This window comes from Semicossyphus pulcher, unplaced genomic scaffold (assembly GCF_022749685.1).
Source record: "Semicossyphus pulcher isolate SPU_LCO1_2020_fin unplaced genomic scaffold, fSemPul1.0.p SCAF_7, whole genome shotgun sequence".
NCBI lineage: Eukaryota > Metazoa > Chordata > Actinopteri > Labriformes > Labridae > Semicossyphus > Semicossyphus pulcher.
The window spans coordinates 12,688,211-12,701,878 of NW_027211748.1; the positions used below are offsets into that span (position 1 = coordinate 12,688,211).

At 40.2% G+C, this 13,668-nt stretch overlaps 2 protein-coding genes across 5 annotated transcripts; one reads left to right on the forward strand and one right to left on the reverse strand.

Moving 5' to 3' along the window:
• Positions 1-620: 620 nt before the first annotated feature.
• On the reverse strand, positions 621-9,284 carry ss18 (SS18 subunit of BAF chromatin remodeling complex). Of its 4 annotated transcripts, XM_069684314.1 has the most exons (11): positions 9,133-9,284; positions 8,584-8,660; positions 8,406-8,490; positions 7,208-7,364; positions 6,131-6,361; positions 5,830-6,000; positions 5,435-5,512; positions 4,240-4,362; positions 2,548-2,678; positions 2,080-2,142; positions 621-1,388 (listed from the first exon to the last, which is right to left on the reverse strand). In XM_069684314.1, exons 1-10 carry the CDS (start codon positions 9,199-9,201, stop codon positions 2,125-2,127), a joined length of 1,140 nt encoding a protein of 379 aa, XP_069540415.1. In that variant the 5' UTR covers positions 9,202-9,284; the 3' UTR covers positions 621-1,388; positions 2,080-2,124. The 4 variants fall into 4 exon arrangements, with proteins under 4 accessions (XP_069540415.1, XP_069540414.1, XP_069540417.1 ...); XM_069684313.1 differs by lacking the exon at positions 2,080-2,142; XM_069684316.1 differs by lacking the exons at positions 2,080-2,142; positions 9,133-9,284 and adding an exon at positions 8,927-8,985.
• Positions 9,285-9,971: 687 nt separating this feature from the next.
• On the forward strand, positions 9,972-13,668 carry psma8 (proteasome 20S subunit alpha 8). Its single transcript, XM_069684321.1, has 7 exons — positions 9,972-10,155; positions 11,645-11,771; positions 11,913-12,037; positions 12,219-12,341; positions 12,447-12,566; positions 13,033-13,095; positions 13,185-13,668. The coding sequence occupies exons 1-7, from the start codon at positions 10,054-10,056 to the stop codon at positions 13,278-13,280; spliced, it is 756 nt and encodes a 251-aa protein (XP_069540422.1). The 5' UTR covers positions 9,972-10,053; the 3' UTR covers positions 13,281-13,668.

The window sequence follows — 13,668 nt, forward strand, 5'->3', positions numbered from 1 at the left end:
TGCCATGACACAAATGTGACCACTTGGATGGGTGCAGAATGCAAAATATTAAAACAGCCATATAAACAATACCCGAGGACGATGAATTCCTCTTCTTTATGCCGCTGTACATGTGGGATCAATAAAGTATGCACCATAAAACAGATATCAAGCCAGTGATATAAAACTGCACAACCAGTCTTTACTGTGAAATTAAGGAATCCATTTCAGAACATTATTTTCACATCTTATGTTACATATTTGACAGTAACAATCTTTATTATTCACACACACAACACTATTTGAATGACATCAACTTAGACGTTTATTCAAAGAGGGAAAAGGGAGATTCCAGCATTGTCAAGACGAACAAAACAAAGTACTTGTCAAAAATATGTTTTAGACCGAGTTTGATCTTTTCCATTCACCAGTTTGCAGTCCAGATTTAGGTGCTTGTATTGTAAAAAAAAAAATACTTCAGAGCATTAACTAACAATTTGTGGTGTCATCTGCTACATATCACTTCTTTCTGAACATGTGTCCAAGCCAATGGCCGTTATTCTGTCAGGTAATGTGGCAAGAAAAAAATCTATTTATGATCCAAATTTGATCCTTTTCAGTGACTTAAAAACAGATCTAATTCCAAGTCACTGAAAGTAGCAGATCCAATTGAATATCTAAACACTTCAACATAGCAACCAAAGTAAAAACCATAGTAAAACAACCAAACTTGCTGGATGGGATCATCATTAAAAAAAAAAAACATTGACACATACACTTCATGAAATAAACAACACAGCTTTAGTACTAGTTTCCAATGTCTTATACAAAGTTAGCTTGATCTAAAAAGCATAAAATATATTTTTACATCATCACATACATCAAGACATGTACCATGGCCTAGCGGGAAGTTCTTCTGGTGCATTATTTCCTCTCTAAGCTCCTACACATTGACCTACTGCTGGCGTTATTGCTTCTTATGAACCAAGGAGCTGAAGGATAGAGAAACAATGCACCACAGTAGATTGAAACTGTACATTTAAATCTCTGATATCCAAAATTTTGTTAGCCCGTTTCACAATCTGCAATGCTAAAGGATAAGGCAGTTCCATTTTTAAGGCATTGCTGCTTTGAGACGTACTGGACCAGAGTGTGAGTCATGGACATTATCAAGTCCACGTACATGATAAAGAGAATACATTTTACAGGCAGGAGCCCAAAGACAGGGGGAAACCGATCTTGTATTTTTCGTGTGTTGTATGTTCGTGTCTGAGAGAATCTCGGGGAGCTCTGACCATCATTTAGGTCTGCTTAGCAGTTGACCAGATGTCAAAGCTCAACAGAGATCAGAGCAGAGCTGTGTGGGTTGCTGTGACCATCTCTCATTGCTGGTAATTTCCATACTGGCCCTGTGGAGAGAGATGTGACAGACTCGCGTTACTGACCTTCTCAAAAACGCAGAGTTCAAGTTTACATTCACAAATCTCAAAAGGGTGCAAACAAACATCTGTAGCTTCAACCATAAAATACTGCAAACCATGATGTATGCCTGCATGTGTTGGTATTGACCAGCAGGTGGCAGCATGGCCTCACAACTTATGATGTTTAAATACTAACTTGATGCCTCAGCTGCAGCATGGCTGAGGATGATATTCCTTATCAAACAGCGGACTCTAGTTTTAAATGAATTCAGTGTTTAAACAGAAGTAGATGCATTTCTTAACAGGGGTCGAAGGGTGAGTTTGGCATTAACGGAAAATATGTGGCAACAAATTTGGAAGCAGAACTATGATTTGAGTATGTTTCCAAAATCATAATAGGCATTGAACACAGTGTGGAAAATTGCAGATATAAAGGACACAGTCAATAAGCTGTTGGCTGTCTCACTGCAGACGGAGCATGCTGTGTTTCTGGACCTCATGATAAAATTCGACCCCTGGTTAATAACAAAATAAAAAGAAAAGAAAAAAAAAGAGAAAGAGAAAGATGGGAGAAAGAAAAAGACAAAAGGAGAGACAGAAGAAACATAACAAATGCAAAATTAAGGCTAGGTGGTCAAACGTCTAGATTGGACGTTGAGGTCTTCACAGCAACCATTACCTTTGCTTCTTACAGAGCTAGTCAGGGGTTCAAATCCCCGGGTCTTTATTTCCTCATGTGCCCCTGAATATTCAAAGATAAAGATATCAAAGTGTAGCTGTGGTCCCCACATAAGACCACAGGAAATACAGGGCAACAAATAGATCTCCCTTTAAACACCAGAGCAATCACGTTTAAGGAAGAGTCCTCTTAAAGCCCTCATATTTCACTGAATTGGCATTCCACATTAGCCAGGATATATTTACGTCAGACTCAAATTAACAATGAAAGACAACAGTCACACAAACACGCCTTGGGAAGAACAGGTTTAACCCCCCAATATGATCACAGCATGCATAACATACTACCTTTAAATGTTCTAGCATCACTCACATTGGTCTCTGGTCTCACTACACAAAGTTTATCAATCAACACGAACTAAGAGGAATCTGTAAACAAGCCTCCGTCCTGCGATGCGGGTATACTCACCTGGTCGTAGCCGTAGGGGCGCTGCTGTTGGCCCTGTGGGGGTCCAGGTTGAGGAGGGCGATAGGCCCCATACTGCTGCCCCTGCCCCTGAGGGTAGTTAGGATACTGTCCTGGGGCAGTTTGGGAGGGACCTGCAACAGAAATTCAGATTTCTGAAAAAAATGCAAAACAAACTTTATACCTCTCTACATCATCATGTTTGGTTTCTTGCATCACATGGGCTCTGATCACACTGGGGAGTTACGTTTAAGTCCAATACAACAGTTGAAAAGCAGACTAAATAAAATTATCTTTTCATTTTTGGTTTTATCATCTACTTAGAAAGAGATGACAGAAACTCAAACTCAGGTTTGGACTCAAACAAGGAACACGGGGCTACAACAGCCTGAGTTCTGCTCATTAACCGTTTCTATTTCCCACTTGTTACTCTGAGAACTCTAGGGAATCCCTGTGAGTTTACTAACACTAATGGGCGGCGATAAAAAAAAAGAAAAGAAAAGCTGATGGATGACAAAGAGATGATGGTGAAAATGTCTGACCCATTTGTTTGGGCGGCCTCCACAACGCCTGACTCAGTAATGAATGAGAAAGAGTGAGTCAGGTTGGAGCCGGGCTGAGGGTCCCTAATGCAAGGAGACATCAAGGAGATTCTGTTGGTCTTCATTAGAGGGGCAGGCTTCATTAAAACAAAACAAAAAAAAACCTCTTCATCAGCCCCCGTACACTGTAGCTGTCTATGCAGGTGCAGGGAACGACCGAGCAAAGCTTGACTGGGGCCGAAGTCAAATGAGGCCCACGCAGCATCGTTAGGCGCTCGTAATGCCTGATGCTGTTGAGCATAACCTTGTGGGGGCCTGTGAGAGAAAGCATGTGTGTGTGCCAGATGGATCTCACCTCACAGCCTCTGCCTCTCCGCTAGCTCATTACTAACATGAGCTCTGGCTCCGACAGAGGCTGAGTGATGGAAAGTTCCACTGAATAATGGGATGAGGCAGGAAAAGACCAAAGAGCTGCAGAAGCCTTAATAGCTGCACTGCATGTGGAACTTTTTTAGAAGACTTTTCATTAAATTCATTTTGGTTAAATCCATTAGCAACACGCTCATTGGGAACAGCCTTAAGTTATAAAATATAAGTACAGAATAGGTACGAGTCTATCAAATGTTCTAACTAATGTTTCTGTCAAAGCTGAGTGTCTTGACATGTTTGCACAACAAGAGTTGCCATTTCCATATCTACTACTTTTTACCAATTGATCTAATTTTAGGATATTTACAATCAGGTGTTACTGAGCTTTTTATCCAAAGCGCAAAAAATAAGACTTTAAAATGTCTAAAAAACACCCTGCCTAATGTTTGTGCCCATCAGCCAAAGCTCCTCTCCCACTCCCTTAGAACAGAGTGTCACATCAAACTGAAGAACCAGGAGAAATGCTAATGTGGTGGCAGCCACTACCACTGATTAAATTTCTCTTCCACCAAGCTCCAATCCCCCAACCATTCATTAAGGTGGCCCTTTAATTCCTTGCTCTTGACGATGCCTTGACATGCATTTGGCACAGATTCATTTCCGAGGGGCAATAACCACAAACTCACTCCGGAGGAATTATTATTCAACAGTTGAAAAAAAGACCAACGCAGCCAAAGAGAGCTGATAGTGCCTCCTCCTGGACAAGTGTGAGACGGTAACTCACCATATGCCTGCTGCTGTGGTGGGTAGCCCTGCTGACCCGGGTACTGCTGTTGAGGAGGGTAGCCCTGCTGCTGGGGAGGGCCTTGCTGGTAAGCTTCCTGCTGTTGGCCATACTGGGCATTACCTTCAGGGGGCAACAGCAGGCAACGTGAGCAACAATTTCACAACTACAGAGCAACAGAAAAGCAGACAGCAGACTCTTTTCTCTCTCTCTCAAGAAATCAATTTTCCATCAATTGCAGACAGCATTAGCTGGCAGATACAGAGATTAAAAAACAGCAGAGCAGAATTGTGAAATAAAATACTGATAGCAAAAGTGAAGTGTACTATTAGACATCTTGTAGTAGATGGCACACACTGTAGCAGTGTAGGCATTTAAGTTGAGAAGTTTAAGGATGCACAACAGAAGGCCAGCTGGTTTTTAGCTAGCCATACTTAAAGTTATATTTTCTTTAAAATGGCTTTTCTTTATTTCATAAAAAGGAAACGTGTTTCAAAGGTTAAAAGGAAAATAGAGTCAGTAGAGAAAAAACAACAACAAATAAGTAAATGTTAATTGGACAAAGAAAGAGAAGAAGTTTATATTGTGAATCTCTAATGTTTCAAAGCGTCTGCTAATAATAATACAAACCCTTAACACACAAAGGTGAAGAAAATCAGCAGTGTATCAGGTGTAGTTTTCAGACGCAAACACACCAGTAGAATAGTTCTTGAAAATAGTTGGTGGTTTTAAAATGACTAGTGCTGCTCCTACGCAAATCAAGAGGATTATTTGTCTGTACACAAAGTCTGCATTAATAAAAAGGCAGTCGATCATATCAGTGTCAGTGTATTCTAACTCTGCAAACAAGTAGCATGGCAGATAAGCTATTTACGTAAAGGACAACTCTGGTACAGCTTTGGTCTTTAAGACTCAAAGAAAACAGGTGGAGCACCAGCCACAACTGGGGGCGTGCTCACTTATCTATGGACCGCAGCACCTATTGGAGTATTGTGCGTTCTAGAATGTGGTTGTTTCTTAATTTTGACGCCATATTTTATAAAGAGCCCTAAGTCTCTCTAATTCCCCAGAAATTAATGAAGAAACTGAAACATTTCTTTTGTCACAGTCTCTTTGCATCATTTGTGTTTTAACACAAAGTCCTGGGTTTTGTTTTTTGGTTGATTTTCTCCAAATGACTGGAGGGTTCTCCTACCTTCTGAGGCTCCCTGTCCTGCGTGACTGTACTGGTCCCCATAGTAGTCTTCCTGCCCTGGGTACTGCTGAGGGGGTCCTACATACACATACACACAACATACACACAAGTAGATTCAAGGTGTTGTTGGATCGGTTGTGTGAGGGGAAGAGTTGAGAGGATGGATTCCTTGCCGCTAGTTCTTGTTAGAAAGCTTTCTTTTGGTAGCTTCGCTAATTTTATGATTGGAGGCTTTAGGTTACATATTTAGTCATCAAGATGTCTTTGAGCTACAGAAGTGGAAAAAGAGGAAAATAAGAGGTACAAGAGTAAGAAATACAGGAGGGTGGGTTAGGGAAAAGAAAGACCAACACTCACATCTTGCACACTTAACAGACACACTCTGAGGGGTATACCTTGCTGTGGGGGTCTGTAGGGCGGCATTGGCCTCTGCCCCATGACGTGATTTCCTTGGTTGACCTGTCCCATCATGCCCATTGGGTTCTGCTGTCCTTGATAGTGCTGTCCGCCACCACCAGGGGGCATGTTATACTGCTGGGAGGGGGGCTGCTGGTGCATCATGGGGCCTGTTGTACACAAAACCAGAGTTAACTCTCAAACTGTACAAGGAAGAAAACTCATACAAGCAGTCAGTGGTTTATGAAGGGCAACAGAATTATGAGCAGGAAGTGGGAACTAACAAACGAGTTGTTTTACCTTGATTGGGCTGCATGTTCATGTTTGGCCGAGGCCCATAGTTTCCCATGGGCTGGCCCTGGGTCATGTTCATTTGGCTCTGAGCTGGTATGCCCTGGGAAGAAGGGACGGTGTGATTGTAACCACCCATCGTACCATGGCTGCTGGGGGGCATATTCATAGAGCCACTGGGCATGTTTGGAGGCTGGTTAGGGCCGGGGCCGGGGCCTTGCATGGGCATATGATTAGGACCTGGAAAACATCAGTAGAGATGACTCATGACCTCTTTGAAATTACATAAATATTTAGTACACATACCTGTTATATATCTGTTCTGTGCTGATCTATTAACCATTTATCAACAGCAATGTCATAAATAATTCAAATTTAAATCTATACTATGTAGTTTTATATACGGTATCAACTTAACTGTTGTCTTTTACTACATGCATAACTCATATCTACAGTGACTTTTTTACAGTTCAGGTAACACGGCAAAAAGAGCAGCTCAGGGATCATGAGATGTTTGCATCTATTAAATTCAAGAATGGAAAGTTCAAAGGTCCACCAAACTGCAGTTTTTCCATCATGCAGGACCTGAGTGACCACCTCCTTGCTCAGATTGTGTCTAAACTGAGCCAGGAGAGTCATGGTGAAGCCAAGCTTTTAATGCATGATGTAATGTTGTTGGTGAGAATGTATTTTCCTTTTGTTGCGTGTCAATAGAAAACCAGAAAAAAAGCACAACATTTCTTGTTTCTAATGAGGTTCCCTCAACTTTTTCCCTTCTGAATTAAAGTCTCTCTGTTGTGCATCAATCTGCGCCTTAAAACACAGCATCTTATGTTGTGAGAACACAATAAAATGTATAAATTAGAAAACCCCCATGATGTTTCAGAAGAAGGAGAGGATAACTATAATCAAACGTGTACAAGTCTAAGACCACCAGAGCTGGCGAATGGGTGACATCATCCTTCAGCAGAGCGACCTCCCTCACAGTTCTGTGGTGTTGCTAGGCAACCCAAGTGAGACAGGGACTGAGGGAAAAGAAGGGGAAAGAAAAGAGAGAGAAAGACGAGGGAGGGGGGGGTCACTTACCAGGCATCTGTCCATTCATCTGGTTCTGCATGTGTGGAGCTGGAGGGCCAGCGCTGACCATACCCTCAGAGGGCATGTTGTGACCGTGAGGAGGCTGAGGAGGGGGTCCACTTTGGTTCATCCCACCAGGGCCCATGGGCATGTTTTGAGTGGGAGGCTGCAGGCGCACACAACACAGACACAAAAACACACATCAGCTGGCTACGAACACATCTGAGCCTGAGACACTTAAAAGAATTAAAGCAGATGAAAGCCAATGTTTCTCTACAAAATAAAATTATCAGCTATAAATGTGATAAACATTTATTAAGCAGGGATGAACCAACTTTTAAAAGAGTCTGTATATTCAAAAAAGGGAAAACAAAAGCATTTAGATCCCATAAGCACCAAGACATAACAGTTTAACTCAAATCTGATCTATAGCAGTTTCCGGGATGTGACGATTGTAAAAACAACCAACTTCTAATTCAACCCAAATATGTAACAGCTAGGTAACTACAAACTAAAGTGCACAGAATAAGTTCATACTGGTTGAGCATCCATGAAGAACATCTTCTACAGGCAAATAGGTAACAGTGAGACTTAAAGGAGGGGCACTCCAGTGCATTTGTATTAAACAACCAGAAACTTGGGGGACTTTAAAATTAAAGAGTGGTCACATTAGGGCATTCAGGACTTTTAACCCCTTCTGTATGTCTTTAAAAAGCTTTATGCTCGGCACTATGATATCATACAATAATTTTCACAAGTATTCTTTTAGAGATAAGATAATCCTTTATTGATCCCCAGTGGGGAAATTTGGGACATGCAAACTGTTTTAATGGGTTTCCCTTCAATACAAGAGTGATGAAAGACTAGATTTGACATAAAAACTGAAACATTCAGGAAATATTATATGTTTGAATAGTTAAATTAAAATCTATAGTGTTGGGAAGTAATAAATGTACTTGCCAGACAGACATTTAATTCAACAAGACAGTTTATTAGTCAATGTAATATCGTACTGATGTCTTTTATCAGGGTTCCCACGTAATCTAAAATATATGTCTAATAAGTATCTTTTCAGATGATTTACAAAAGCCAATTCCTAAGTGGCTTGTATTGAAGCTCAACATTAACAAGTGAGCTGAATATTATCTTGTGAGGCAGACAGGTCAAACTGTTTTATACAATTCACTCAGCAAAGACCAATACTCACAGCAGGTAGGAGAGACTGCATGTTCTGATTGGAGTCTGCTATCGTGGCCAGGTACACTAAATTTCTATGCAGCATCTGTTGATAACTGAGCAGGTGGAGAGACATCAATGCAGGTTCTGAGTTAATGTGAACTTACAAATACTGTAACACGCAGGCAAGAAAGGATTTTAATACTTACTGTGAACATTCTGCTGTTTTGCCTTTACTCTGGAAGTCCATTATACACTGGATCAGCTGGTTGTTTTCGTCAAGTAACTGCAAATGTAAATGCAGAGATTTATATCATTATGTTATGTGAGATAAGACAAACTCGGAAATTAGTGATACTGCGTGATTTAGTGTGGTTAGTCCTTTGCTTGTTCATTGTTCTCGAGCCGTAATTTGAAAACAACGAGGATGGAGGGTGCTGTTCTGTTAAAATGTGAGTCTACGTTTCAAGCTAACAATAGACGCGACTTGCTAGCTAGCTGCCCTCGGCTAACAAAACGACAGGCCTTCATTCATGTGAAATACAGTTTTACGTTTATTCATCTCGGAAGTCCCATAGTCAACACATGGCGTCCCGACTCTGGGCAGGTTCATATTCACCGCGCTTTGACCCTGCAAAATTGCTCCCGAGCTCTTCACTGTCGGTCCAGGATGGGCATCGCTACATTGATTAGCTCAACGGCTAGCAGCGTCTGATGCCACAGCCTCCATTCTGAACCGCGCTAAAAAGATGAATTACCTTTTGTATTCCAGCGGGTGTTATATCACCCTTCCCACGCTGCCTGTGAGGTGCAAACGCCACCGACATGGTGATACTCTATAAAATTAAAATGAACAAGAGCATAAAAGTGAAAAGTAGCTAACACACTTTGCAAATCGGTAGAACTCGGATCAAACAGTACAGAATAGGATGCAATGTCGTAATGCAGTGGTCCGTTTTGGGGGGGATACAGCACATTTGAAAGCACCTGTGAGGATTATATTTTATTTAAACGACACGGCAATACGTCGTGTTAAAATACATCGGAGACACATTATAATTGTTCAACACTCTTCCTTACATAGTTAGATGCACCTGTGTTTAGTCTTAATTTAATTACAATTTCACCTATTTTCATATAATGGAACAGTCTAGATTTGGTCCTAAACCACGGGAAATGGACTGCTCAACAAAAGGGGGAAACACAGTTAGAGCTTTAAAATACTATTAATTTACATTCTATAAAATATGAATAACAACAATGCAAACATTTTAAGGCAATAATAGCCTATTAAAACGATAATTATTCCAAGTTTTACGTTTTTACGCTCATCCCCATAGCGCCCTCTTTTCACATTGCTTAACAGTTAGTACACGAAATTCAATGATTATATGAAGTATTTGACTATAAAACTACATCGTAATTTATTTTGTTTTAAATTAATAATATTTGTTTCGCAAACGACTTCGCAAATGAAATATTGAGTATTCTACTATATTATTAGTAGCAACTTTGCTCTTGAGAACCCCAGTTTTGGTATCGCCTCAGTTCAGAGGTCATGCGCCTGCGCTGTTTTCAACACTCGGTAGCTGCACATCCTCAGCATCTCGTTGCTAACTAGCTGAATCATTTGGTGGAAGTCTCCTCTTTTCTTGTGACTGTACGTGTATTGCAGTGCAATGGCGGCAAGATATGACAGGGCTATTACTGTATTTTCTCCAGATGGTCATCTCTTTCAAGTAGAGTATGCACAAGAAGCTGTAAAGAAAGGTTCCACTGCGGTGAGTGTTGAAAGGAAACTAATGCTTAAGCTAACGCTAGCAAACTTCAATTAGCCATCCAGCTAAGCTAGCGAATAGCAGAAACTCTGTTTACTCATGTTATTCATTTAATTTAGTTGATTATCACACTCTGTTGCACCCACATTTTGTTATATTTATGACCTTGTTGAATTACCATTCGATAACCTACACATGTAATTCAAAATAGAATCAAATACTGAAAATATAAAAGTATCATTAGCAAGCATTTTGTCGCTGTGTCACTCTGACAGTACTTTCAGTTTCAATGTGATCAACGCTGGTTCACAACGCTGGAAATCATTATTTAATTTCACGCGGTTGATAAAGTTACATTTTAATCCGTCAAATGCGCAAACAATAAAATAATGGTAAATAAAACAGGTTTATGACCTCACGGTAGGTCCCTTGTATCACTTTTGATTTATGTCCTGTTACACTAGTTGTAGTTAAGTAGCTTGTAAAGTAGGTTCAGGGAGAAACGAACAACTTAGTTTAATGTAAATGACAGAACTTATTGGATGAATAAACTTAATTAAGGCTCTAACCCAAACGTAGTAAGTGTTTGATGTGCACCTAAACCAGCATATTGCCTTCCTTCCATTTTAGCCTGTAGCATAATTCCAAATTGATCACAATAAAGGATATATTTTTCACAAGAGTGAATGAAATACTATGGTGGTGTTGCTCTCTTTTTTATTTAACCTCTATTTAACCAGATTTGTCACACTGACATTAGAGATCAGTTTTATAAGAGAGAGCTGCCCAAGAATGGCAGCAAAACATAGTTTCACCAATAAACAAGCAACGCATACAGTAGGTAAATTTGTAAAATGTGAAAGATGAACTGGAGTAAAAAAGAAAACAAAACAAGCTGTCCTTAACCTTACTCATCAAAGTTATTTAGAGACTACCTTGATGAAAGATAAAACCCCACTCTGTTTAAGGTGGGGTATTTTGTCCATGCACCGAAAAGAACGTGGTGTTTGCCCACAGCCCTGGCTCTGTAAACAAATAATATTCCAGCTAAATAGAAACAGGTAGCTCTCATGCTCTGTACTCCGAGTTCTGGCTCTGCCAGCTACTCTCCCGCTTTCATATCCAAGGAATGGAGCTACACCATGATAATATAAAAGTTTCCCCCCTTTTGAGGCTAACTAACCCTCAGGCAGGTGTACTTGATTCTGTCATATTACTTGATATTTGTTAGTTGTTGGAGTTGTCTCCACCACAGTACATGTCCATGAGTTTGGGAGGCTGAGCGCTGAAGGGAGAGGTTTAGTTGTTTAGCTGTGGAGTTCAAATACAAACAAGTTTTCCCCTAGAATCCCATGTAACATTAAGTGAGCTGATTAGTTTGCGCTTCACTACTCAGTACGTCATACAAACAATTGCGAGCCTCCAGGATTAAAATGTTCTGTGTTGCCCATGAGAAGAAATTCATTTAGTTTATTTTGTTTGTTCTGTGCAGGTGGGAATCAGAGGCAAGGACATTGTTGTCCTTGGTGTGGAGAAGAAATCCGTTGCAAAGTTGCAGGAGGAAAGGACTGTCCGAAAGATCTGCGCCCTGGACGAGCATGTCTGCATGGCTTTCGCAGGTATCTCCAAGCAATCAAAAAACGAAATGACTGAATATCACATAAATTATGTATCATATCAAAGTTGACTTAAAACACTGGGTAAAGATATTTATACCATATGTTATGTCTAGCCACTTAGCCTCTTTGAATGTCTTCAAGGTCTGACGGCAGATGCCCGTATCGTGATAAACAGAGCTCGGGTTGAGTGCCAGAGCCACAGGCTAACTGTTGAGGACCCAGTCACAGTGGAATACATCACACGCTACATAGCTACACTGAAACAGGTACGCAACCTTCCTACAGTTCATTTATTGTTGACTACTAACTTAATAAAAAGCATCTGAAAAATTTAACATTCAAATAGTATAGCACATAGTTTCAGATTTCGAACCAGAATTGTTCATAAAAACTGGAGCAAACTGACTTCATTAAGTGACCTGTCACATCAACCGGTATTATTTGTAGCGCTACACTCAAAGCAATGGACGCAGGCCATTCGGCATCTCTGCGTTAATTGTTGGCTTTGACTACGATGGGACTCCCAGGCTGTACCAGACGGACCCGTCAGGAACCTACCATGCCTGGAAGGTCAGTGAATTTGCTCTTTGTTTATTTATTTATTTATTTTTTCTTGTTACCGTTGTCTGTATGAAATTGATTTATAATTGAATCTTGTGTCCTTGAAATAATCAGGCAAATGCAATCGGCCGCAGCGCAAAAACTGTGAGGGAGTTCCTGGAGAAGAATTACACGGATGAAGCCATCGCAGGGGACAATGAGGCTATCAAGTTGGCTATCAAAGCTTTGCTTGAGGTAAGGTCAAATTTAGTCTTTACATTTGCCTATTTGTTTCACTTACTTTGTTATGGACTTCATATGCAATTCTGCAAATGCCACATAGTAGATGTAAAGAATTAGCTAGACATTATGTCATGCAGAGAAACATAGAAACCATATGTGACCTGCTATAACTGTTGGTATTCATGCTTGACTGTGCTTGTAGTTTTTGGCTGAGCCTATAATTCTGATCAAACAGGAGAAAATAATGCAAAGGAACTAATTCAGGGATGTTTTTAATGTGCCCCTTTTAAAAGTTAATCAACCTTAGAAGTACTTTATTGCTTGATTAGTCAAGGACTCTTTTTCTGTATTTAATTACCTGTATTTATTTCCAAAACCTGCCCCACAGCCTTTCACCTGAACCCGAGTCAGATGCTACTGTATTCATTAAATGCTGATATGATGGGACTTTTCAATTGAAGCATCTGCTTTGTCACAGGTTGTCCAGTCAGGAGGGAAAAATATTGAGCTTGCTGTTATCAGACGGAATCAGCCACTCAAGGTAATTTACTGCAAATTAGATTCTGTTTGTTTGTTTTTTAAACCTTATTTTGAATGGCTAATAAGTGTTTGGTTTTTTTTGATTTCCAGATTTTGGAATCCAAGGAAATTGAGACCCTGGTGGCTGAGATAGAGAAGGAGAAAGAGGAAGAGGCAGAGAAGAAGAAGCAGAAAAAATCCACTTGAAGCAGTTAGCTAAGGGGTATTCTTTATTGCACTTGGATTCCAATAGCATATTTGGGTTGCAAATATTAGTATGTTGTAGAGAGTTGACTTCTCTCATTTATTTCATTGTAAAGAGCTAAATCATAACTTGAGATCTGTCGTTGCTGTTCAGATGTTTTCGACATGTTTCAGAGTGTAACTGTACCAGGTTCCAATACTTCCAGCAATTGAGTTGACTCATGTTTAAAAGCACATGCACAGATCTCAAGTTCTGGTTTAGATCTTGAACCACGCCTACTGGATGTTTTTATATCATTCACCAAACTGCTGCGATGGTGATTAATCGGTTTGCAACATTCAAAAACATACTGAAACGCAATACTCAATAAAAGCTGACTTGTTTGTAAAA

Excerpts from the sequence above, each read along its gene's own strand:
- ss18 (XM_069684313.1), bottom strand. The coding sequence starts at position 9,201 with ATGTCGGTGGCGTTTGCACCTCACAGGCAGCGTGGGAAGGGTGATATA. Across the intron at positions 5,513-5,829 it reads CTACAGACCCCCACAGCAAG|GACCCCCTCAGCAGTACCCA; the intron begins GTATACCCCTCA and ends ATGTGTATGTAG. Across the intron at positions 4,363-5,434 it reads AGGACAGGGAGCCTCAGAAG|GTAATGCCCAGTATGGCCAA; the intron begins GTAGGAGAACCC and ends TGCCCCCTGAAG.
- psma8 (XM_069684321.1), top strand. The coding sequence starts at position 10,054 with ATGGCGGCAAGATATGACAGGGCTATTACTGTATTTTCTCCAGATGGT. Across the intron at positions 12,038-12,218 it reads ACATAGCTACACTGAAACAG|CGCTACACTCAAAGCAATGG; the intron begins GTACGCAACCTT and ends TATTATTTGTAG. Across the intron at positions 12,342-12,446 it reads GAACCTACCATGCCTGGAAG|GCAAATGCAATCGGCCGCAG; the intron begins GTCAGTGAATTT and ends TGAAATAATCAG.